Source organism: Zootoca vivipara, chromosome 4, assembly GCF_963506605.1.
Source record: "Zootoca vivipara chromosome 4, rZooViv1.1, whole genome shotgun sequence".
Classification (NCBI taxonomy): domain Eukaryota; kingdom Metazoa; phylum Chordata; class Lepidosauria; order Squamata; family Lacertidae; genus Zootoca; species Zootoca vivipara.
The window spans coordinates 86,581,312-86,607,482 of record NC_083279.1 but is presented as its reverse complement, the minus strand read 5'-3'; the positions used below and the strand labels follow the sequence as shown (position 1 = coordinate 86,607,482).

At 46.4% G+C, this 26,171-nt stretch overlaps 1 protein-coding gene across 1 annotated transcript in view; it reads right to left on the bottom strand.

Moving 5' to 3' along the window:
• Positions 1-26,171, bottom strand: part of MAML2 (mastermind like transcriptional coactivator 2) — a 143,883-nt gene that overhangs the window by 29,515 nt on the left and 88,197 nt on the right. The window contains exon 2 of the mRNA XM_035116594.2: positions 7,310-8,764. Within this exon, the coding sequence (XP_034972485.2) occupies positions 7,310-8,764 (1,455 nt within the window). The remainder of the gene's footprint in view (positions 1-7,309; positions 8,765-26,171) is intronic.

Below are 26,171 nucleotides of genomic sequence, written 5' to 3'. Positions count from 1 at the left end.
AATAGGACGTCCCTATTTTCACCAGAGAAATATTGGAGGGTATGGTATATAAACGTCTACTTCTGCTTCATTGACTATGCAAAAGCCTTTGACTGTGTCGACCACAGCAAACTATGGCAAGTTCTTAAAGAAATGGGAGTGCCTGATCACCTCATCTGTCTCCTGAGAAATCTCTATGTGGGACAAGAAGCTACAGTTAGAACTGGATATGGAACAACTGATTGGTTCAAAATTGGGAAAGGAGTACGACAAGGTTGTATATTGTCTCCCTGCTTATTTAACTTATATGCAGAATTCATCATGCGAAAGGCTGGACTAGATGAATCCCAAGCCGGAATTAAGATTGCCGGAAGAAATATCAACAACCTCAGATATGCAGATGACACAACCTTGATGGCAGAAAGTGAGGAGGAATTAAAGAACCTTTTAATGAGGGTGAAAGAGGAGAGCGCAAAATATGGTCTGAAGCTCAACATCAAAAAAACCAAGATCATGGCCACTGGTCCCATCACCTCCTGGCAAATAGAAGGGGAAGAAATGGAGGCAGTGAGAGATTTTACTTTCTTGGGCTCCTTGATCACTGCAGATGGTGACAGCAGTCACGAAATTAAAAGACGCCTGCTTCTTGGGAGAAAAGCAATGACAAACCTAGACAGCATCTTAAAAAGCAGAGACATCACCTTGCCGACAAAGGTCCGTATAGTTAAAGCTATGGTTTTCCCAGTAGTGATATATGGAAGTGAGAGCTGGACCATAAAGAAGGCTGATCGCCGAAGAATTGATGCTTTTGAATTATGGTGCTGGAGGAGACTCTTGAGAGTCCCATGGACTGCTAGAAGATCAAACCTATCCATTCTTAAGGAAATCAGCCCTGAGTGCTCCCTGGAAGGACAGATCGTGAAGCTGAGGCTCCAATACTTTGGCCACCTCATGAGAAGAGAAGAATCCTTGGAAAAGACCTTGATGCTGGGAAAGATGGAGGGCACAAGGAGAAGGGGACGACAGAGGACAAGATGGTTGGACAGTGTTCTCGAAGCTACGAACATGAGTTTGACCAAACTGCGGGAGGCAGTGCAAGACAGGAGTGCCTGGCGTGCTATGGTCCATGGGGTCACGAAGAGTCGGACACGACTAAACGACTAAACAACAACAACATGGTATATAAATGTCATTAAAATAAATATTATGATTTTGATTTGGGAAGGTTACTTGAGTGCTGTGTGACTTATCCGGAATATTATTTCATGTTGTTGTTGTTGTTGTTGTTGTTGTTGTTGTTGTTGTTGTTGTTGTTGTTGTTATAATATTATTTCATGTTGTTGTTGCTGCTGCTGCTGTTTTTAAAAAAATTGCAAAAAGCTGTCAAGGTCCCTTTAAGGACAGTATAATATCTATATATAAAATAAATGCTCCTCTTGAACACCCTTAGGTGACATTGACTCCAGACTTCTGTGGCTTCATCATCAGCTCTCGCTGTCCTCCAGCGTCAATAGTTCGTAGTCCCTTTTGCTCATGCGGTATTTGAGATGAACAAATTTATAATTTACGGGCCTTTTACGGACTTGCTATTTCCACACAGAGGGCCTATTCATCAATCTCTCAGGAAGTCTCAACAAAGAAAGTGATTGATGGATATATATGGTTTCTTTAGTGCTCCTGTTCTTGATGCAGTAAATGATTCTGAGCTCGCCCTCCCCTCTCCGTGGCCCACTCACTCACACAGACACACAAACACCCGCTTCAATGCACACAGCATAATTTCCATGAACAACATGACCCATTTACTCTGATGTGGCAGAAGACAGAGGCCTTAAAGTGGGCCTGCAGGTCTTGAGGCTGCAACACGGACAAGCCTTCTGAAGCCCTTTTTGCAAAACTAGCATTTTGATTCCAGGGGCAGCTCTGCTGTAGTAGAGAGAGACGACCTTGTGAACTAGAGAACTGGTGAATATATCAATTCTGGCTTCTCTCGGTTCCTCGTTCCACTCCCCCCACCCATCTTAAATTCAGTTCTCAGAACCTAAGAAGAGCTTGCGGGATCAGGCCAATGGCCCTTTAAGCCAAGGGCGGACTTTGGTCTTTCAGATTTCAGCAGCAAGGCCAAAATTCTGCTCAATTGGAAGGGCACTGGTTACCCTAAAGAGGCCAGGATTGTGACCCACATGCATGGGGGAGGCCCGTAGCTCAGGGGCAGAACATTTGCTTTGTATGCAGAAGGTTCCAAGCAACAGAGGCTGGTCCATTTGGGGCAGATGGGGAACTGCCCCACCAGGCTCAGGCTGTGCTCAGCCAAGCAGCCCCCGGGTGCCTCTCTTGTTACTTACAATCAGTCAGATCTGCCTGTCACTGGCTCTGACTCTACCCTCTATTGACTACCCTGCCGTGCCCAATGGGTCCCAGCTGCCGCTGGTTCCAAGTTCCCTGGCACCTCTAGGTAGGGGTGAGAGAGGTCTCTTTCTGAAACCTTGGAGAGCTGCTGCCAGCCAGTGTAGAGAAACACTGAACTAGATGGACCGATGAGTCCGACTTAGCATAAATCACCTTCCCGTGCGTTCCTCTGAGCATCACCCCGGAGAATCCATGTGCGAAGAAACCTGTGTTCAACCCCGTATGCTTAATTTCACTTTTCCCGAGAACAGAAGGGCCATGTTATTGCTGTTCAGGCTCAGTGTGCTGTATTGCCGGTGGGTTCACTAACTGGGAGATGGGTACAGACCTGGCCATGGTTTGTTTCGTTTTCCTTTAAAGAGAGGCCCCCGCCCCAATGGACGACGTACAGCGCACTGGAGACGAATGAAGTGACTTATCAGCTCCAGTGTCTTTTGATCAAAGCACTGCAAGCGCTGAGGACTGCTGCCCTCCGTGGAATCTATGGGTCCTCAGAGCAAACATTCCGGCCTCCCTAATTCCCCCGCCTTCCTTTCACGTATGACTTTAATGAACTATTAATGTGCAAATCCATTGGTTAATGGGTCACTAATAGCTTCTAACTTGTTTTGATCTCCTTTGGGGAGGGGAGGGAACCATCTGGGGATCATGAGAACACGAGAATGACTAATGGGTGTGTTCACAGGTGACGCTAATAATAGGGTTCGTCTCCAAAGCTGTGATCTGTTTTGTTTTTGAACTTGCCAATATGGTTAATTCGTCACGCAGCGTAGAGAAAACTACCATTTCACAAAACAGAATCATACGACGTTTTAACTATGGCTGTTTTAAGTTAGACTGAGCATATCCTTTCCTGAAATTGGGGTGGGGGATCCAGATGTTGTTGAACAACACCTAACAGGCAGCATCTCTGTTTGTGGAGTTGTAATCCACAAACATCTGGAGGGCGAGAGGTTCCTAAAAGATGGGACACTAGACTACCACAATTGGTTATTCCCTTGGGGATATAGAGCTCATAGAGCCCAGGATGTTCTGCAGGAAAAACATGCACTCTGGAAAAAAATCGACAGCAGTGCAATACCTGCACTAAAGAATCAATTGTTCTGCACATGTGTAAGTCTCCCTCTCTGCAAGGAATTCTATGCATGCAATTGCACTTTTTGCAATGCATATTTTTAAAGGATGACCGCTGCGCTGCTTCCTTCCCATAATAAACATTTGATAAGGCCAATGTGTTGTGGCTTACTCTCCCATAGCTCACTGCGACATCAGAGAAGCTCAGTCAATAGCATAGGGTCGGGGTGTGTTTGTTTGTCTCAGAGGTCAAGAAGGACCCCACAAGCAAGTTTCCAAAGGTGCTTGAACATGTACGTGATTTATATGTTATTGTAAGATAGAAGAGTTTTGGATTTGATATCCTGCTTTATCACTACCAGAAGGAGTCTCAAAGCGGCTAACATTCTCCTTTCCCTTCCTCCCCCACTACAAACACTCTGTGAGGTGAGTGGGGCTGAGAGACTTCAAAGAAGTGTGACTAGCCCAAGGTTACCCAGCAGCTGCATGTGGAGGAGTGGAGACGCGAACCCGGTTCCCCAGATTACGAGTCTACCGCTCTTAACCACTACACCACACATATTTTTTTATATGTGGTCTTAATCTCTCTCCCCTTCCCACCCTGACTTCAGTCACTTTTGAAAGGGGAGCAGGGATAAGATGACTGAAATTTCATGTGCATGTATGAATGTGTGCTTGTGTGCACACAGCTGCACACTCATGCACGTACAACGCTACCAAATCTCACCTAAATTGATATTCAAGGGAAATGTGGAAGATCACAGAGAATATAGAAATTTGAGAAAGGAAGAACAAACTTGTGGAAAGTCTCTCCTGCAAAGCAACACAGAAGAAGCAGGGGGTGGGGGTGGGAATCCTGCACGGTGGCACAAACTACTGTGTTCACTTCCCCATTTCTCGAGAAACCAAGCAGTTCTCTTTCAATCGTATGCTCAGTCCCTAAAGGCAGAAGCCATGAAGTTAGAAAATCCCTTCCTCCCCCACCCGTGGCCTGACACAAAGCGCTAGTGACAGGCAGAGAAATAAGCCTTGTGCTTTCACTTAGCAAGCCTTAGCTTGATAAAGACATGTCTCAAAGTGCTTTTTCGAGACTTTAGAGCCAGAAAATTACAGAGGGTTATCAGCTGTGGATGAAAACAATGTAAACATTTAGGAAGAGTTCCAATTGCTTCTTTGACAGGAGAGCTACAACTGTTTTTCAAGACCTGTGTGCTTAGGGTTTCTTGCTTTTTAAATAATGGTGGCCTCAATTCAGCCTCTGTAGCAATGCTTATTAAGAAAGCACTCTGCTTAGTAAGCACTGGTGGCTGAGAAATAATCTTCTGCCACAACGTTTCAGATGCCTGTTAGCGAACAAGTTTGTCACAGACAACCTCCTTCTGCTGAACGGATACTGACTCGGCTCAGACGTAATGGCAAACCATGGTTATGTATTTGCTGCTATGTGCACAAGCAAAGACGAGCATCAAACCTGCATGCTGGCCCATATCCTGCCATCCTCCTTTGCAATCGAGGGGGTGGAGATTTAAAACATCTTTTCGTGGTTTGTGGCAAACTGCAATTTCCTGCTTTTTTTCTGAATATAGGAAACTGTGGTTTGTACAAAAGACAGTTAACAAACCAGGAAGCGAACCAAGATTAGACTGTGGTTTGGTATCCTAGTTTTTTAGTAAAATTAAACAGGAAACTGTGGTTTGATACAAACCATGAACACATGAGAACAAGGGAGGGAGGGAGCAGCAGCATATAAACCTGAGGCTTATTCATATAATGCCAGACAATAGTTTGTTATTACGACTGAGTGGGAACTCCTGAGTGTTTTATGTGCTATGTTTTCTTCCTACCTTCTCTACTGGTTATTGACTGAAATAAATATAAATACATTACAACGCTGTCGGAAAGCTGAGATTGACAGGAAGATGGTAGACTTGAGTTTGTGCAGACATTTCACACATCCCACCAAATGCAACGTCACCCTCATAGTACAGGGGAACATTTCTGAACGCACAGTTAAAAGCCATTGAGGCATCAGCAGCCAGGAGACAGTCCTTGCCTTGTGCCACCTCTCTGTTTACATGTCTGAAAATTCTGAGCTCAAGAAAAAAGAAAACCTGACACAAACCCACAGGCGTCTGATCGGCCACTGTGGGAAATAAAGTACCTACTGGACTACATAGGCCCTTGGTCAGTTCCATCTGGACTCATATGTTCTTATGTTTGTGCGGCTATCATTTTGCTACCGGCCTCACCATATTTAGGAACCTAAGGAAGTGCCTTATACTGAGTCATACTGCTGGTGTGTCTAACTTCAGGCTGTCAACACTGACTGGCAGTGTCAAACACGTACCATTCCCAGACCTACAGATGTCAGAGATTGAATCTGGGATCTTTTGCATGCAAAACAGCTGCTCAACCACTGAGTGGCGAATCTGTCCACCTTGGTTTCCCTCAGTATCTCATTTTTTTCAACCCTTTGTTCATTTCTCCACATAGGTTTGAGGCTGGTTTCTTTTAAAAGTAATAATAATAATAATAATAATAATAATAATAATAATAATAATTATACCCCGCCCATCTAGATGGGTTTCCTCAGCCACTCTGGGCAGCTCCCAACAGAGTATTAAAAACATAATAAAACATCAAACATCAAAAACTTCCCTAAACAGGGCTGCCTTCAGATGTCTTATAAAAGTCAGATAGTTGTTTATTTCCTTGACATCTGATGGGAGGGCGTTCCACAGGGCAGGTGCCACTACCAAGAAGGCCCTCTGCCAGGTTCCCTGTAACCTCACTTCTCGCAGGGAGGGAACTGACAGAAGGCCCTCGGAGCTGGACCTGTGTCTGGGCTGAATGATGGGGGTGGAGACGCTCCTTCAGGTATACTGGGCCGAGGCCGTTTAGGGTTTTAAAGGTCAGCACCAACACTTTGAATTGTGCTCGGAAATGTACTGGGAGCCACCAGCAATTTCTCCTAATTTTGTCTCCTACAGATGCATTCAAGCTCCCAGCAATATCTCAGTGCAGGCCTGGCGCCAGGACGCAGGATCCTCAGGCAAATTCTAGGGTCCTTTGGTCCCAGCAGGGCACCACTGGTGCGGCTGCTACCATCTCCGCAGCTGATGTGTGACTCATTTGAGTGGCGATGAAGCCTTAGGGAATGGCCCCGCCTGAGCAAAACACCTGTACTCGCTGGCGCCACCATCTGGATTACACCGGCCTTGCCCCTGGCGCGCGCACACACACACACACACTGGGAGCAATACAATTAAGATGGCAACCCAACGTGGGTGCTTTCTGTTGAATGGTAGGACAAATGCCTTGCTGGTTAGAGCGGTCCAACAGTGGAACCGATTACAGGGGTACCTCTGGTTATGAACTTAATTTGTTCCGGAGGTCCGTTCTTAACCTGAAACCGTTCTTAACCTGTAACCCGAGATGTTTGTAACCTGAGGTACCACTGTACCTTGAAGGGTAGTGTGCTCTCCCTTGTGAAGATCTTCAAGCAGATGGCTTAAAGGCCCTCTCTTGGGGGACACTCTTAACTTGAGATTTCCTGCGTCAAGTAGAAGTGGAGGGCTTGGGCTACATCCGGTGTGGGGACCCTCTGGCCCTCCAGATGTTGCCAAACTCCAACTCCCATCGCCCCTGTTCATTGGCCACGTTTGCTGGGCCTTATGGGAACTGCAGGTCGACAACCTCCATAGGGCCCCCTATCCTGAACCAGGTGGCCTGCTAAAAGGCCCCTGCATCTCCTCCCTGTTTCTAGGAGTGTAGAAAGCCCTTCCCCTCCCAACCCTACTGATTTCCACAAATCATTGAACTATCCTGTTGAAAGAAACAAGCTTACCAGCTGGTGCTGAGGCGGGGCAGGATACTGAAGCTGGCCTTGCAGCATTTTCTGCAGCAGGATCTTCTGCTGCAAAGCTAAGGGTATGTTTGGTGGCCTCTGCAGAGGCTGGCTTTGGAGGGGCTGGGGTGGCCGTGTCTGCTGCTGCTGCTGCTGGTTCTGCTGTTGCACCGCGGCAGAGTTAGGCTGCTGCTGCTGCTGCTGCTGCTGCTGTGCATAGTGCAGAATGGAAGGCTTGTTTTGGGAACCCAAAACGGAAGGCATCTGCTGGCTGGCTTGCTCCGAGTTGAAATGAAACAAAGGCTTGATGTTGTTCTGAGGCTCTTCCAGAGACATCTGGCCGCTGCTTATATAACCCCTGTTGAGGTCCTGAGGCTTTCGCTGCATCATCATGTTCATGGGATTCCCCTGGGGCATGGAGCTTGGCCGGTAAAGGTAGTTATTCATCGCTTTCGGCTGGTTCCCATTCCCGGGGACGCCAGGCATCCCAGAGCTTTGAGGGCTGAACTGCTGCTGGTGGAAAGGTGGGCTGGAGATCTTCTCCTGGACAAAGGACCCGGGAGAAGGCTCGACGGGCCAGGGGGACGGCGGCTGGCTTTGCTGGCACTGCTGAATAAGGGCATGTTGCTGCCGGTTGGCCGCGATCTGCTTCAACTGCTGGGCATGGGAGACCTCCTGCCAGCTGGCCAAGGGCCGGTTGGGAACTGAAGACCCTTGAGATGGAGGAGTCTGAGGTGCTGAAGGAATCGGCGATGAGGCGGACATAACAGCCCCGGACATAGTGTAAGCTGAGCCCGTGGAAGGAGGCCTCATCTGGGGAGACCCCACAGAAGCTTGGTTCAAGCCTGGCGAGTACTCTTGCTTGATCACCATCTTGTCCATCTGCAAGGAGGAAGACCTGGCTGAGGGAGCTCTCTGGACCTGCTGCTGCCCGAGGTCCATGCTAAAGGGCTCGTCTTTATTGATGGTGGCGTTGATCATGTTTTCCAGCTCGAGGTCGCTCATGGGCGGCACCGAAATATTTGTCAGCTCATTGAACAGCTCCTGAAGTTCCGGGTCCATCAACTGTTCCCCTGCGTCTTCTCCGTATCGGATGGGGAAAGGATTGCCCTGGGAGCCCTGCCCATCCAAGTGCTTGCTGCAAGAGCTGGTTTCACCAGGCTCTTTCTTGACCTCCTTTAGAGTCATGTTGAACATCCCGTTTGCGTTCGAGTGGGTGTTGCCGGTTGGGCTGCCGACTTTCCTCTGAGCGCCTTGTTCAGCCGTCAAGGTTCCCAACACCGGCTGGTTTGGGCAATTGTTGCCACAGTGTCCACCTTGCCCCACAGAAAGGTTATTATCGCCCACTCGGATCCTCTTAATATCAAGGAAGGTGCAGTCGGCAATGCCATTGGACCTCTTGTTAATGGCCGGCGACAGATTCACAACCAGTTTTCTCTTCAAGGAACCTTGGAGCTGGAAGGAACAAGGAGACTCTTTACTAGGCATTCAAAAACATCACTATAATTAATGAAACCAACATGTTGGCTTCTAACATGGTGCTTACAACATCAGTGGCGAAGTTTAATTCATGAATGTCTGCCCACTTTGGACATTACAGCAGTATCTTGTGTTAAAACAGTGAAATATTATCTTGTCTGCGGTCTTACTGACTGCTCGCAAACTATCAAGGCACCTGTAAGGATCTTATAATGCACTGTTTTTCCTCAAATGTCGGGAAATCCAGTGGAGGCCCATGCAGCCAGGTTTCTAAATACCTGGTCTGTTATGCACCCACAAGCCCATGCAAATGCATCTCCTAAGCCACATATTCATCCTACCAGCTGATCACGACTTTCATGCTTCTTCCCACCAACAACTCGCAACCCCTTCTGTCCCTTTTGTGTTCAACAGTTCAACTCCCGATCAGTTAAGATGTTCATGAGCATTCCACAACACTACCGGACTACAACTCCCACCATCCCTGAACATTCTGGCTGGGACTATGGGAGTTGGGAATCTAGCAACGATAGGAAGCCTGCAGGTTTCCTGGTCCTGCTGGTTCCAGGAGTGCCTGACAGTGACTAGATTGTACCACTTCAGCATTGCCAAACCTATATTTATTTCTCCTGCTTATAACGTTGTGAAAGCGACTCTCATTTTTGTCAACTTTCCAGTGTGATGTGAATTATAAGACTTCTTCAGGATTAAATGGATAAGACCACAGCTGAGCTAAATTTTTAAGTCACCTTCAGTCCGTAGGTCCAACTCTGAACAAAATCTATCTATAATTCAGGGAAGGGGAACTGGGGGCCCTACAGATTTGCTGGACTACAACTTGTATCATCCCTGACCATGGATTATGCTGACGGGCTGATGGGAGTTGGAGTCCAACAATATCTAGAGGGTCCCAGGTTGCCCAGACTTCCTGTAATGCAGGCATAGGCAACCTTCGGCCTTCCAGATGTTTTGGCCTACAACTCCCATGATCCCTAGCTAACAGGACCAGTGGTCAGGGATGATGGGAATTGTAGTCCAAAACATCTGGAGGGCCGAAGGTTGCCTATGCCTGCTGTAATGGATTTCAGGTGCACTAAATTCAACCAAAGGTAACAGTGTGGTGATATCAGTGATCAGAGACTCTTGGTTACCTAACTTGGTAAAATTTGAACATTAAGGAGAATGAGGTAATTCACAGGCTTTGTTGATTCCTTCCATTGCATGCTTTCTTTCCCGTAAACCCGGTAAACTACATTTGCTTCATTTCTCAGTTATCTTTGCACTCCCTTCTGCTAAACCGAAATCACTCTCCAAGTCCCACATTCTTCTTGTGAAGCAAGGAAGTCTCCAGGCAACAAAAGCCATATCCTGGCAGCACATTTTGCTCCTCTCAGTCTTTATTTCATTAATTTACTTCAAAAATAAATAAACCAGCAGCTCTTCAAAATCCCAGGAGCTCTTGGAGTTAAGTGAAAATAAATGCCTAAATCGACCACAATTCCCAAGACTGCAATCATGCCACTTCTCTTTTCACTACTGTATCTCCTAGATCCAAGCTGTTCTTTAAGTTATCTAGGGTATGCAAAGCAATTTGATGGTTTGGCACCGGGAGGGAGTATAGTGATAATGAAGATTAATATCATCCCTCCCCCACGTGCACACACCACTTCGTACTTGGAACTGGCTCCATCCATCCTTGTGATCTTCTATTTTTCATCTGCACCACTCAAATGCCTTTTATCAACTTATCATATGAAGCAGCCTTGCACTAAGTTAGTTCAATGGTCCAACCAGCCCTGACTTCACCTATATTGGCTGGCAGTGGCTCTCTAGGGGAGATCTAGGCTCTACTCTAATCCTTGATCTAGGCCAGTGTTTCTCAACCAGTGTGCCTCCAGATGTTTTGGGACTACAACTCCCATCATCCCTAGCTAGCAAGACCAGTGGTCAGGAATGATGGGAGTTGTAGTCCCAAAACATCTGGAGGCACACTGGTTGAGAAACACTGATCTAGGCTCTACTCTGACATAATTTCTGACATAAGTGTGCATGCACACGAAAGCTCGTACCAATGACAAACTTAGTTGGTCTCTAAGGTGCTACTGGAAGGAATTTTTTTATTTTGTTTCGACTACGTCAGATCAACGCGACTACCTACCTGTAACTATAATTTCGCGACTCTTCTATACTCCATTTTCTCCTAGAATGTGAGTGCAAGCACTCATACACAAGCACTGACCGACAGCTGATTGTTCGCGTTTGGGAAGCTTTATCTACGTGCTTCCCAAACTGGCAATCAGCTGATAGCAGGGGTGGCGTCCCCTCTTGCGCTGCCGGAAGCAAAATGGGAAGTGCCACCCACCCTGCCACTTCCACTGCCAGCATCTGTGCCAGTTTCAGGCAAGATTCAGGGTGAGAGCTTACAGATTTTAAGCATCACACACCTCGCCTGAAACCGGCACTGATGTTAGTGTCCCTTCTCTGCCAGTGGTGGAGGCGTTAGGGCAGGTCGGACGTCTGCAGGGGTGCCAACTTGGGGGGCTTATGCCACCCTTGTCTAATGGCTGTGCCGGCCTTGGCTGATGGACAGAGGGTGGTAAGCACTGGGCAAAAAGGGTCTTGCAGAAACCACTGACTAGCTGATTGGTGGTGCGTGGAAAGCCGCTTTTGTTCAGGCTCTGCCTTTACCTGTCCAAACCTAATATCATACATGGCTTCAGGTAAATGGGACGCACCTGTGACTTAGCTGAAACAGTCTCATGGGGATTATTATCATTAATGAGAATCAGGGCCGTCTTAAGCGCCCCTGGCGCCATGGTGCGCCGGATCCTTCCGGCGCCCTCCCGCCCCGTTTCCCAGCGTGGTGGGCGGGTGGGCACAGCGCGGCTGCCACAGGCGCTGCTGCAGGGGGGTGGGCGGGCAGGCACAGCGCGGTTGCCGTGGGCGTAGCTGTGCGGTGGACCGGCCGGCCAGTGGCGGGCGCAGCTCGTGGCGCCCTCCTGGCGGGCCGGCGCCATGGTGCCCTGTGCCACCCATAGCTGGGGAAGGTGGCACTTGGGGGGGGGGTCCCAACAACATCTGGAAGGCTGCAGGTCCACCAACCCTCCAAACTAGATATTCCCTTTGTCTCGAGTAGAAAGGTAATTTTGTTTTAAAGTAAAATTAAAGAGGGCACCTGGTTATTCCTTAGCATGGGAATCAATGTCTGGGAGCTCCTGCAATAAGTGTTTGTGTAGGGCAGGGGTGGCCTTTGAGATGTTGTCGGACTCTAATTCCCATCAGGCCTAGCCAGTGGAGCCAATAATCAAGGGTGATGGGAGTTGTGGTCCAACGAAATCGGGAGGGCTGAAGGTTCCCACTCCCATGTGTAGGGGACGGGTGTATTGAACCCACTGTAGCGCCAGCACACTGAACCAGCTTGCCAGCATGTTAATTAATATATATGATTTAAACACTTGCGTCCAAAACAAAACCTGTTGTTGAGAAAGGAATAAGGACGTTGGTTTGATTTGATCAATTAAGGGCCTGCGTTGGAACCACAGTGGCGTTCCTTTTGTTGTATTAGATTAAATTAACACGGCGTACACCCCCAAATTTGAATGGCAGACACAAAAGATTCATTTCCGTAACCTCTGCCTAAGAAATCTCTCATTGTGGCTTCTGTTCCAGTTGCTGGCACGCGATAATGATATCGGTTGGACAAATACTGCAGCTGATGAACCCATAGAATGTAATGTGTGGCTCACATTGTCCGAGAAGCAACGTAAGATGGGGGGGGGGGCAGCGGCACGGACGACGACAACACAGTGCAGCTTTAAATAGGTCAAAATCGTTAATCAGGAACGGAGCATTCATTACTCTGTGCAAAACAAATGGGCACGGGCGATCGGTGCTCCGTGCCGTACGAGATGTTTCTTTCCCCCGCCTCTTTCGTCCTGGAGAACTCTCCTTCCCCTCCCTTCCCAGATCTCCTCCAACCATGAATAAATTAACAATCTCTCACTGCTAAGATCTACAGAAATTAATGTCAATTTATATAACCAGGGGATGGGGGAAGCCAGGGAGAGGAGGAAGGCAAGCTGAGCGCGGGCGAAACGCGACTGCTTAGCTGATCCCATTCGGACGAGAGGGAGAAATATCAAAGGCATTATAAATGTTGACAGGATAATTAGGCATGTAAAAGAGGTCACTCAGCACCACCCACCACTGGAAGCAGCGCAATTGTTTACCGGTTTTAGAAGTCAGCTTAAAATATTAACACATACACAGCCGTGCACAGGAAAGCTCCTAATCCTAAAAAAAATGTTGCTGCTGCCATTTGGGTTTTTGCCTTTTCGACATCCTGCGTGGCAGATTTAAAACTAAGGGGGATTACCCGGCGCAGCTAAATTGTTTGTAATCTGGGCTTCCTGCAGAACCCGCCCCCACTGCGGGATTCTGCTTTGATTCTCAGATGTGTAGAATTCCTCACGCAACCGTGCCCTCTTCTTAGAGGTCCACGCAAGATGGAATTCCCTGGCATCAGCAGCTTTCAGGTGACTGGGAAGCTACTCAGTCACAGACGAGTGTCAGGTGTTTTCTAGGGTGCATTCCCAATTCATACTGGCCTAATAAACAGGAAACTCCCCACTTGTGCGTGATTGACTCACTGCAAGGTGTTGTGGATCAATTAAACAATTCGATTCAAACCCAAAAGTGGAGCGAAAGGGGCAAAAACAGCCCCCAAAGGGTGTGAAAACGGCCTAAAAGGTGTGAACCCAGGAGCCTTTGCACCGACCTTTGAGGCCTGTGGAGAGTTGGAGTTTGGGAAAGGAGCTTCGGAGAGTGCCTTGTTAGTGCTGCTATTTTGTTTAAAAGGGTTTCCAGAGGTTTGGAGCGTGTTTACAGGCTTTTTAGATGGTGTTCCCAATACACGCAACTTCACTCACACATGCGGTACCTGGGAACGCAACCCCTGCATAAGTGGGGTGTCACCTGTAGCTTGGTGAAAGGGTACTGTTTTCCTCCCTCCCATCCTCTTCACATGGCCCCGGGCACTGGCAACCCACGCTATGCCACCGGCTTCCTGTTCTGTTTCAATACATGTCCCCTAACCTGGAGGCAGGTGTGGAAGGGAACGAGTGGGCACTTATTCCCTTATTTATTAGCCCTGCCTAATGAATAAATAAAAAAATGTAGTATAAACACTGACAACTGGGAAACCCTGGCCTGCGAGCGCTCCAGTTGGAGAACAGCCTTTATCAAAGGTGTCATGAGCTTTGAAGAAACTCGATCTCAGGACGCAATGGAGAAACGTGCTAAGAGGAAGGCACGCTTGGCAAATCCACACCATGATCAACTCCCGCCCGGAAACCAATGTCCCCACTGTGGAAGGATGTGTGGATCCAGAATTGACCTCCACAGTCACTTACGGAGCCATTGTTAAAACTGTGTTTATGGAAGACAATCTTACTCGGCTACAAGTGATCGCCAAAGAAGAAAGAAGAAGCCATGCCTCAGATGTTTCCATATATATGTGCACGGGCTGAATGTCTGAATCCTGCCTGTCATGCCAGAGGCTCAGCTGATTTCATACTGTAGGAATAATACATTATATTTTCACTTATGAGTGTTGGAATTCTATGTCCGTGGGTGGAATGCAGGCACTCTACCTCTGAGCCAGCATGCCTCTTCCTTTTCTGTGCAGTTAAGAAGCTCTCCATTCCTTTCATGGGTATGTTTTGTTACTTGAAAATTAAAACATACGGAATCATAGAATCGTAGAGTTGCAAGGGACCTCGGGGGTCATCTAGTCCAACCCCTTGCAATGCAGGAATCTCAGCTAAAGCATCCATGACAGATGGCCATCCAACCTCTGCTTTTGCTTGGCTCAACCCCAGACTTAGAAAGGCTTGAGGGGAAAAACCAAGTTTCTGAAGGGTGTTCAGGACTGCTGTCTGCCAGCCTGACTGGAACTGGTCGCAGAGGATCAGTGGGGCTATTCCTCGGGGGAGCAGATTCAATGACAGCCATTTGTAGATTGATGTTAGGCAGATATAAGCCTCCTCTCTCATCATCCCCGTTTCTAGTCTGACCCATGCGTTTGAAACGCATCTGCGGACTTGTAGGAGAGCCAGTGTGGTGTAGTGGTTAAGAGCAATAGACTCGTAATCTGGGAATCTGCTCCTCCACATGCAGCTGCTGGGTGACCTTGGGCTAGTCACACTTCTTTGAAGTCTCTCAGCCCCACCCACCTCACAGGGTGTCTGTTGTGGGGGAGGAGGGGAAAGGAGATTGTTAGCTGCTTTGAGACTCCTTCGGGTAGTGATAAAGCGGGATATCAAATCCAAACTCTTCTTCTTCTTCTTCTTCTTCTTCTTCTTCTTCTTCTTCTTCTTCTTCTTCTTCTTCTTCTTCTTCTTCTTCTTCTTCTTCTTTTCTTCTTCTTCGAAGTTTGGATTGAACTCTCTCAAGGGGGAAGAAAGCAGAGGAAGGCGGGCCCAGAAAGGATCCAATGTCATAGATTTCTTCCTGGTGTTTGGTGGAAGAAGAAGAAGAAGAAGAAACAGTTCCTTGCCTTTTTTTGCCACTACTAGGACCAGCTCACATACTGGCTAGACAGAACACCTGAGCAGGCTGCATTACTGAACACCCGAGCAGGCTGCATTACTGCTGTGTGTATGGGAAGAGAGAAGGAAGCATGTGCAGGGTAGGTGGGTGGATGCGTACTTAACCCTTCCCAACAATCTGGCTCTCCCAAACACCCCATGGTTGTGGAAAGGGGGAAAGCACATGGGGGGGGGAGAGAGATAGGTGGTGTGTAAGAGATTCTTGCCACATGCAGTGGCTGCAAAAGAAAAGAAAAAGGAACATTTGTGGTGTCAAGCCCCTGTTCTGCAAGAGTTACTTATAAGCTTCCTCCTGAAATACGGTGTTCGATGGAGGGTAGAGGATGTGTGCTTTCTACCACCCCCACCTGTCAAGATTTTGGAGAACCTCAAAAGAGAGAGAGAGAGAGAGAGAGCGCTTCGGATCACCACTCTTTGCATTGCAGAGTATATCTCTCATGTAACTACTGTACAGTGGTGCCTCGCTAGACGAATTTAATTCGTTCCACGGGTCTTTTCTTATAACGAAAAATTCGTCTAGCGAATCCCATAGGAATGCATTGAATTTTTTTGAACTTTTTTTTTGCCCATAGGAACGCATTAATTGAATTTCAATGCATTCCTATGGGAAACCGCGATTCGCTAGACGAATTTTTCATAAAACGAATTCGTCTAGCGAGGCAACCTCCGCTCGAAAAATCCTTTCGTTAAGCGAAAATTTCGTTAAGCAGGGCATTCGTTAAGCGAGGCACCACTGTATATAAATTTATGACGGAGCTGTTTGTCAACTGACAAAAGAGGAGGGAAAAGGCAACCCTTTAAGGACTTAGCAGTGGCGGACGAGAGGCAATCTGGATTAGTGGTGTATGGCTATTCTCTTCCCCCATGTTCTTAGGGGAATTAGTAATGCAATCTGGCAGACCAAAAACCACAATCTTGTAAGGCAGCGGGAAAATGGCAGAAGGACATTGTTACAATAATAAATAAATTACATTGTCAGTTTGAAAAGACTGAAAAGTCAGTTTCCAGTCTGCAGATTTACTCTTCACGGGACAATGCTGTACAGAACTGCAACAACACTAAGAAAAATGCAGTTGAGCATCTCTTCTGAGCCCTCTTTTTTTCTTTTCTTTTTTAAAAAGGGAAACGGTTTGCTTTTAAATAAAAAACAAAACCCTAAAGTCTTTGTTTTGGTCTGGAGGTGCAGTCCGAGGTTTTCAATGGATGAGAGCCTGTGGTATAGTGGTTCAAGTGTTGGACTTGAACCCAGAAGACCAGGGTCACTTGCTGGGTGAGCACTCACTGTCTCTCTCCCCACAGCGTTGCGTTGGGGGTTAAATGAGGAGGGGAGCCACCTTGAGCTCCTTGGAGAAAAAGGTGCAATATAAATCCAAAATTTTGCTAGGGTGCAGAGCAGGGTTTGGGTGGGTCAAAGGCCAGAGCCTTGTGGAATTTGGGTGGTGAGGGGTGGAGTTTTAAGTGCATCAGAATGTGGATTCAAACCCAGCCACGTGCAATTTAAAACGGGACACAGGTGGCCATGGGCGTACCCAGGATCAAAACTAGGGGGGGGCAAGGGGAGGGGCCAAGGCACGGAAGGGGAGGGGCCACAAAGTGGGCGGGAACAGCGAACTCGCGCTCCGCCGGGCTGTGCCCCTCCCTAGAAGCAGGGCTGGTGGGCGGAGGCGGAGCCCAGCCCAGCGGAGCGCGAGTTCAGCGTTCCCGCCCGCCGCGCCGCGCTCCCTGGTTCCCCGCCGCGCTTGGCCTTGCCTGAGGGCGCGCCGGGGAGCTGGAGGGAGGGTGCGGCGCGGCGGGAATGGCGAACTCGCGCTCCGCCGGGCTGTGCTCCGCCTCTGCCCACCAGCCCTGCTTCTAGAGTAGGGCAGCTGCCCTAACTTGCCGAATGGTGGGTACGCCCTTGCAGGTGGCGCTGTGGGCTTGCCAATCATAAGGTCAGTGGTTTGAATCCACGCGATGGGGGTGAGCTCCCGTTGCTCTGTCCCAGCTCCTGCCAACATAGCAGTTCGAAAGCACACCAGTGCAAATAGATAAATAGGTACCGCTCCGGTGGGAAGGTAAACAGCACTTCCGTGCACTCTGGTTTCGGCCATGGTGTCCTATTGTGCCAGAAGTGGTTTAGTGCTGCTGGCCACATGACCCGGAAAGCTGTCTGTGGACAAACGCCGGCTCCCTCGGCCTGAAAGTGAGATGAGCGCCCCAACCCCATAGTCGCCTTTGACTGGACTTAACCGTCCAGGGGTTCTTTACCTTTATACCTAAAGGTGAGTCCCTCTCTCTCTCTCTCTCTCTCTCTCTCTCTCTCTCTCTCTCTCTCTCTCTCTCTCTCTCTCTCACACACACACACACACACACACACCAGCACACCTATAAAATACCCTACAACATTTCTCCAGTAGGGACATTCAGTGCTATTTTTCTAGAAAAAGAGGTGTTGGAACTCACCACGAACACCTCCCTCATTCTCTTGCAATGGCAATGACGGCCACCTGAGAGTTCCGGGGGGGGGGAGCCCTGGGGACGTCCTATTCCAGGGGTCAGCAACCTTTTCCAGACGTGGGCCAGTCCAGCATTCCTCAGACCATGTGGTGCGGCGGACTATTTTTTTTTGGGGGTGTGTGAATTCCTATGCCCCAAAAATAACACAGAGATTTAAATAAAAGGACACATTCTACTCATGTAAAAACATGCTGATGTAAAAACATGCTGATGTCCACGGGCCAGATTTCGAAGGATATTGAGCCGGATCCGGCCCCCGGGCCTTAGGTTGCCTAACCCTGTCCTATTCCATACCTTCCAACATTTCACTGATGAAAATAGGGGTGTCTTAAGGGAAAGCGGTACATTCTGTGGACAAACACCAGCTCCCTCGGCCTGAAAGTGAGATGAGCGCCCCAACCCCATAGTCGCCTTTGACTGGACTTAACCGTCCAGGGGTCCTTTACCTTTACCTTTACTTTATGTGGAATGTGAGAAGGTTCAACAATGATTTAAAATGCTGATATTACCACCACCGCCACAAACTCTCCACCTTTGGTCACTTTCTGGTTTCGGTCAATGTCTAGCTTGGGTTTTCCAGCCCCCAAAATACACTCCCACACAACATACACCTCAGGTGACAGAAAGGTTAGTTTCTCCCTCAAAACACCTCCCAAACAAAATCCAGAGCTCAGCTGCACACAGAAGCCTTTTGCTCCGTCGATTCGAGTCCTTTGAAAGACTAAAAAAGTACATTTTTTCCCAACACAAAACAAGGGCAATTTTGCATTGTGACCGCACAATCTGCATGATGGGCCACCTAGAATTGGGGGACTAAGATACTGCAACCCATTCATTCCTGTAATGCTTTTGTGGGAATGTTCCCAGTATATTACACACACACACACAGCTAAAATTAGGCTTAAAAGTATCTAGTAGAGCAGCGGCAGCTGTTTCTGGACTACAACTCCCATCATCCCTAGCTAACAGACCAGTGGTCAGGGATGATGGGAACTGTAGTCCCAAAACAGCTGGAGGGTCAAGTTTGGCTGCCATTGCAGTAGAGTAAGTTGTGTTGTGCGCTTGATGCCCACAGCAGTTTCTCCACACTTCAAATCTTTCTATAGGTCCCAAAAGGTTGGTGCCCCCCATATTACAACTGTGATTTATATTGGCCTTCCCCCAACCTGGTGCCTTCCAAATGTTATGGATTATAACTCAATATAATTATTGACCCCTGGCCGTGCTAGGCTGGGGCTGATGGGAGTTGTAGTACAAAACACTGAGTTTAGGAAAGCTGGTTTATATCAGTGTGACCTCTTCTGGGGCAGTGTCTGAATATCACACACACATCTCAGCGACCTCTGTTTTAATTTGGAGTTTTTCACTTTTCCAAATGGAGAGTTGCCAGGGATTTTGAAAATAAAATAAAATTGGAGTTGGAACCCTTTCTGGAATAGAGGTGTATAAATGGCTTTGTGCTAATGAGAATGCAGACCTGCTAACTTAAGAAAAAGTTTCGGCTTTCTATTAAATTACAAACCCAAAGGTTCGTCCTGACCACAGAAAACAGATTTCTACATCAGAACGGAGCGAGCCACTACGGGAAATAAAATTAAAAAGTGTGATGCCCTGAAAGGAGCTGGTTGTGTTTTTTTTTTGGGGGGGGGGTGAGGCTAAATATTCAGTGTGGCCTGGCTATTAAAATGCCATCAGATCAGCAACCACCCCAATATTAAAAGTTTGCTTTTCAATAAAACCTATTCAGCTGGAGGTCTCAGCTGTTTTAAAGTTGTGAGAGTTTGTCTTGGAATAGCAGAAGCTAAGGAAGAGCGAAAGCTAACAAGCATGAACAAGCATCTAAAGCAGGGGTCTGCAAGGTTTACCTTGCCTGGGCTGGTTCACTCCAGCGGAGATCCCTCCGTGGGCTGGATCCCCGCGATTTCTGGCGTCTGCGCAGGCGTGATTTCCGGCACCCCGGAAGCAAGTCCCCGCACTGCGCTGTGTTGGTTTCGCGCAGCACACGGGGACTCGCCAAGCGGGTGGCTTGGTTCGGGGGCAGCTCGTGGCTGGTTAAACGACCCCTGTGGGGGTCTACAGGCTTACAGGCTTTAGGTTGCCAACCCATGATCTAAAGCTATAGGTGGTGTTTGGGAGGGGAGTGTTTGCAGCAGAAACTCTTAAGGTTGTTTTGCCTTGCTATTGGCAGAGGAACTAACTAGCTGCAATGCCAAATCAGGCAGAGGAGAGAAACTGTATTAAGTTTGCCTTTTAAAGGCACACCTACCTAATCTGCCCTTTCTGAAGCAATATGCAAACCAGCACAACAGCCACCCCTCGAATGTCGCTCTTCTCTGAATTTTGCAATGTTGTTCAAGCTAGCTAAGCAACGTGTGCAAAAATACATTTGCTAAAGTGTAATGCATAGATTTGTGAAAACAGCATGCAAAAAGGTGTTCTGTGAGGGGGGAACTGTTCCGTAGAAATGGACGTATTAGGCAAAATTGCATTCAGAACTACGTATGTTGAGATAAATTTGCACTAAAAGGATGGTGAATTTTCATGACTTGAAACGATAATAATAGCAGATTGATGTAGAAATGTGGAGAAGTGAGAAAGCATGGATGATAGATTCACCCATCCCTAATACAAATGAAGGAAATTATTCCGAGTTTCCCATTTTCCTGCCATTTTGACCTATTATTTCTTTTACTCAAGCATTCCTTACACTGGAGTACTGCTAACCTCAACCTTCTGCCAATAAAGAAATAACTATTCAAATAATATTGATGAACTTCCATAATTAACTGCAATGCTTTACACTGATATGCAATATTATAATGAGATTCTTGTCCAGTTCCCAGTTCCAATGAAGAATATTTTCATGCTCCACTTATCAGTCACATGAAAAACCAACAGTGAAAATGATGTGAGGTTTGTTTGTTTGTTTGTCAAACAGGGTGATCTACATAGTGATGTGAGGCGAGAATATTCTCTGCTATAAAATTCTCCGGAGAATATTCTCCACAAACTGTAAATTCTAATGTAAGAACTAATTTTACAACCCACACTTTAAAAAAATCTAGTAAATAATAACTCAAGCTGTGATATTGCCAGTGTAAGTAATGAAAAATGATGCGGTTTTGACCCAGTTACATTACTGGGCATTGTGTCATTCACCATTGGCTACAGAAAACATTTTTTTAAAAAAAAGTTTTAAAAATGCTATTCATTTAATTTGATGAACATTTGAATTCGTATATATTTCAACTACATGTAATAGCCTTTTTTTTTTTTTACTATTTTGGTGTGACCTTATTCTTAGCAATTCTATACCCTTGGCCATACAGTGTGGGTTTTTGTTTTTTGGTTTTTTAAAAAACAGAAAGTAGCTTTAATGCTTTATGCACTTTAAGTATCTAGGACAATACAATTATGTGAGTCATTCACGTTGGATTTTCAATTTCAGGTTTGGTGCAAAAAAATTAATAATCCAAGAATGTGAATTCACTGCAGTGCCCCATTGAATAAAAATATCTGTACAGTTTTTGGTTGCCATCTGAACAAGTTTACCCATGAATAAACATGTATATTAACTAATTATATAATTTTCAATGCATAAAAATTATATCATTTCCAATGCATTAAAATGAATATTCTCCTATTTTAAATGAAAATTCTCTAATATTCTCATTAATCGAAAATATTCTTGAGAATATTCTCCAAAAGATTATTCTCGAGAATTTAACATCACTAGATCTGCATTTATCTACTGAGTGTTCACTCTCTCTCTCTCCCCTCCCTAAAGTGGAGACTTGGGGAGAGAGTGACGGAGGCGATTCCCACAAAGGAACTAAGTGAGGGGGGCAGGGGGGGCAGGTTGGGTGAGAGGAGGACCACAGGTCAGCGGCAGCAGCATCTGTTGCGCTGTTTGGAACATTGGTATACAGTGGTACCTCGGTTTAAGTACACAATTGGTTCCAGAAGTCTGTACTTAACCTGAAGCGAACTTTCCCACTTAAAGTAATGGAAAGTGGATTAATCTGTTCCAGACGGGTCCGTGGAGTACTTAAACTGAAGTGTACTTAACCTGAAGTATGAGTGTAATTGGTTCTGGAAGTCCGTACTTAACCTGAAGCGTACTTAACCTGAAGCGAACTTTCCCACTGAAAGTAATGGAAAGTGGATTAATCCGTTCCAGGCGGGTCCATGGAGTACTTAAACTGAAAGTACTCAAACCGAAGCGTACTTAAACCGAGGTATGACTTTTCAGCATTACGTAGCCTTGCATCCTGGTCACATGCACGCCCTTCTATTTAAAAGCACATGGCTCCCAACTAAGAATCCTGGGAAGTGTAGTTCTGTGAGGCGGAAACTACAGTTCCTGGGATTGTTATTTTTTTGGGGGGGGGAATCATGTGGCTTAAATGTGTGCTTTAAAAATATGGTTTGGATGTGGCACCTATTTCCTACAATGCCCAAACAGATGTGCCAAGGAAGTTCCAGTTACCGCCGGAACAAACATGTGCATGAAAACGACGGAGCCACAACCGTTCCCAAAACATTTCAAGTATGCAAATATAGCTGTATCACCCTTCCCCTCCTCCTGGGTCTGCGACCGGCCGCAGCTCACTCACTGGCAAAAGTCTGTGCAGGTTTGCCTCTGTGCAGCCTGCGAATGTTCCAAATAGGAATTTTCCAAATGGTCTCCCAGGTTTCTGCTGTTACATTTTAATGAACCCTTGCTATGGCCTGTTTTAAAGGACGTTAACATTGCGCCAGGTCCATAATCTCTTTTATGAAACATCAATGGCTGGTAGCTGGAAGTTGTTTTCATGTCGGGCTTGTACAAATTGTTCGGAACATAGAAAAAGGGGGGAGGGGAGTTGCTATAGTTACTCGTATAAAACGGCTTGGCGAGGAAAAGGAACACTTCACAGGTAACCCCCCCCCTACACTAAAGAAGTCAAAGTGGCTCGTTTCCCCCCCTTCAATCAGCAAAATGAGATTCTAGATTACAGATGAACTTTGTTTTTCAAGAGGGTATATTCCTTCATCCTCAAACAGTGGGTATGGAAAGTCCCTTTAACTGAAAATGCAAGAAGCTCTTCAGTGAATTATTGTGATAATATATTTATTGGCAAACTGTCCACCACCCTCAACTATCCATTTGCAAATAAACTGATCACTTGCAAAAGTAAAAGGAAAAAAACCCTTAATTTCTTTTTATAGACTGATGAAGGCTATCATAGCTCAAAATGCATCATGTTTCGAGATTTCCCGTTAAGGATACCTGATAGTCATCCTTTTTATTTTTATTTTTTTAAAAAGTGTTTGCTATACTTGATAATGTGGGTTCACCCTTCTGGCTTGTTTTTTCAAAACGTTGAAATTGCTGCAAAAAAAGGGAGAAAACTGGTGCAAAGAGGGAAATGATGACGATAATAATAATTTGCATTGCTCATTCCCATGTTCCTTTGGGGCTCACATCAGCTGGATCTGCCACTGTGAAGCTGGACAGCTGAGAGAGGAGGTCAGAATAAAAACACATTTCAATCTTGGCAGGGATTTCTGACTTCCAGGCCAACCCTTCATTAACAGCTTCTGTACATTATTGTTCTTCCTCTAAGGGCTGTAAAAATGAACCAAACCGTTGTCCAGCCTACACTTCCTTCCCTAGCTCTTCTGTTCCTTCAGGCTTTCCAGCCTTTGTTTCCCCTTTGTTCAGTTTGGAGACTGGCAGAGCTGAAATCTATATTTTACAAGGGGGAATTGCTAGGACCAAACAGCAAGAATCAGGTGGTATAGCCTGTCCACGACTGTACCACTTTGGCAAGGGGGGACGACAGGATTTTCTGGGCCTAGTACACTGCATGTGGATTGGGCCCTCCAACCCACTCGCAACAGAGGACACGGATTTGCATAAAATGTGCATAAGCGATGGGCAACACGCAAATCTTGTCTTCTTTTTTCAGGTGAGCTGAGGGCCCTCCCCCAAATTAATCAGTAATGCAATATCTGACAGGAAGAATATAAGTAGGCGAAGCTTTCCCTCTTAATTATAACTAGAAAGGGCTCAGCCTGCTGAATTGCTGCCTGCCATATAGCTGTTCAAGGACCTTTCCCCCAATGCCAACCCTGGGGCCCTGTTGACTGTGGTCTGCCTCCTAAAGGCCCCGGGCTGAAGGTTTGAAGCTGGGTAGCCTAGGAAAAAGGATGGGGAGCCAGCTGAAATTGGTTTTTCTATGTGATTGCGGACGGGGCAGGAAGCCCTTTCCTCTTCTGCATCTGGCTAACCTAGTAGGAGGTTGAATTTTTATATACTCGTCATTAAAAAACCAGAACACCCTCTCTGCACATAGCAAAATATTATTTGATGAAGCCCCAGCCTTTTAGTAGATTAATCTATTCATTATACAATGAAATAGAAGTTAATTTGTATTTCACCTAACCCTCAATATATGTACTTATCGGAGTTACCAAAAAAAGTATAAGAAACAGTTTAATAAATAAAAGCATTAACTCTGCTGGCAGTTCCTGTGAAATTTGTGGTGTGCTGGTGCAGCAGAGGACATTTTCTGCAGTAGCCCCCAGACTGGAGAATTCCCTTCCCTCTGAAGTTCATTTGGCCTTATCATTCTAATATTTTTACGCCGGGTCATCCCTCCTATTTAATGTTTGTTTATTACATGGTTTAACTTTATTGAGCTGTATGTAACCTGTGCCCTAGGACCATATGGTGAAGGGTGGGTTATAAATGCCTATAAATAAATAAATAAATAAATAAATAAATAAATAAATTGAATGAATAAATAAATTATTCAAAGGTGGCAACATTTTAAATATTTTCTTATTCATCTCCTATTACAGAAACACACCAGCACCAAAATAGCCTAAAACAGTAACCAAGATTGCCTGCAAAGGGCATACCTTTTAATTTGCAACTCACAAAACTTTGCCCTCGGTAAGGTAAAGGTGAAGGGACCCCTGACCATTAGGTCCAATCTTGACCAACTCTGGGGTTGTGGCGCTCATCTCACGTTATTGGCCGAGGGAGCCGGCGTACAGCTTCCAGGTCATGTGGCCAGCATGACTAAGCCGCTTCTGGCAAACCAGAGCAGCGCACGGAAACGCCGTTTACCTTCCCGCTGTAGCGGTACCTATTTATCTACCTGCACTTTGATGTGCTTTCGAACTGCTAGGTTGGCAGGAGCTGGGACCAAGCAACGGGAGCTCACCCCATCGCAGGGATTCAAACCGCCAACCTTCTGATCAGCAAGCCCTAGGCTCAGTGGCTTAACCCACAGCATCACTGTGGGTTCCACAAGGGCCTCCCTTGATTGATTTACTAAGTAGCAATGCAATTCCAGGCCGCACTATTACATTTTAACTTTTAAATTACGGTACAAGCGAAACCATTTGGTTCCAATGGGTAGGATTATTTATGTCAGTTTCAAGCTTACATGGAAGGAAGGTTCACAATCCTGGTGTATCACCTGAAAATAAAGAGGCTTTGGGATCCAGTGGATTAGAGGCTGTCTCTGCCCTGCCTCCATCTTGAACTCACAAAACCAAACATAGGCTACAAGCAGTGGGAACATGGCTTCTCACCAGTTGAGTTTCTCTCTGTGACTGGATAGACACCTCTGCTCCAGCCAGAGCATTTGAGGTTTAGGATTGAGGTACCCACTTATTAGTGCAGCCTGAAAACATACAGAATATTAAAAATGTGGAGAAATCCAATGTATCTGCTTTAGAACGTGCCGTCGGCATGACTAACCGAACAGATGAAATAATTTTGCATGGAAAACGATTCCTTTCTGATGCCAGTCACGCAAATAAAATGCAACATGTCAGGGTTGATTTCTGCAAGCAAGCTTAAAAAATTGGGTTCATTGCCTATAAATTAAATTAGTAAAAGTGAAATTCAAAACACGGGGCGCAATAACCTAGCTTGATTCAGCCTGTAGGGATTGACCAGAAGGAATTTATGTTCGCTGCTTTCTTGTATGCTCACATTCAAATGTTTATAGGCCAGAAAGTACCTACAAACATCGAGCAGACCTGCCAAGTCTCCAACAGCAACGACTCTGAAAGCTCTCTCATCTCTCTCCCGACTCTGCCCATATCCCAGTAAACACCGTAGTCACTGAGGGTTTCTAAATAATTCTATTGTAACTGAAAGCTAGCTTTTCCTTGGGGACTCGGGAAGGAGAGACATATTACAGTAATGCACAGATCCTCCAAAAATCACAAATGTAGCTCTTCGACGGTTTAAATCAATGGGAGCTGTTTCATCA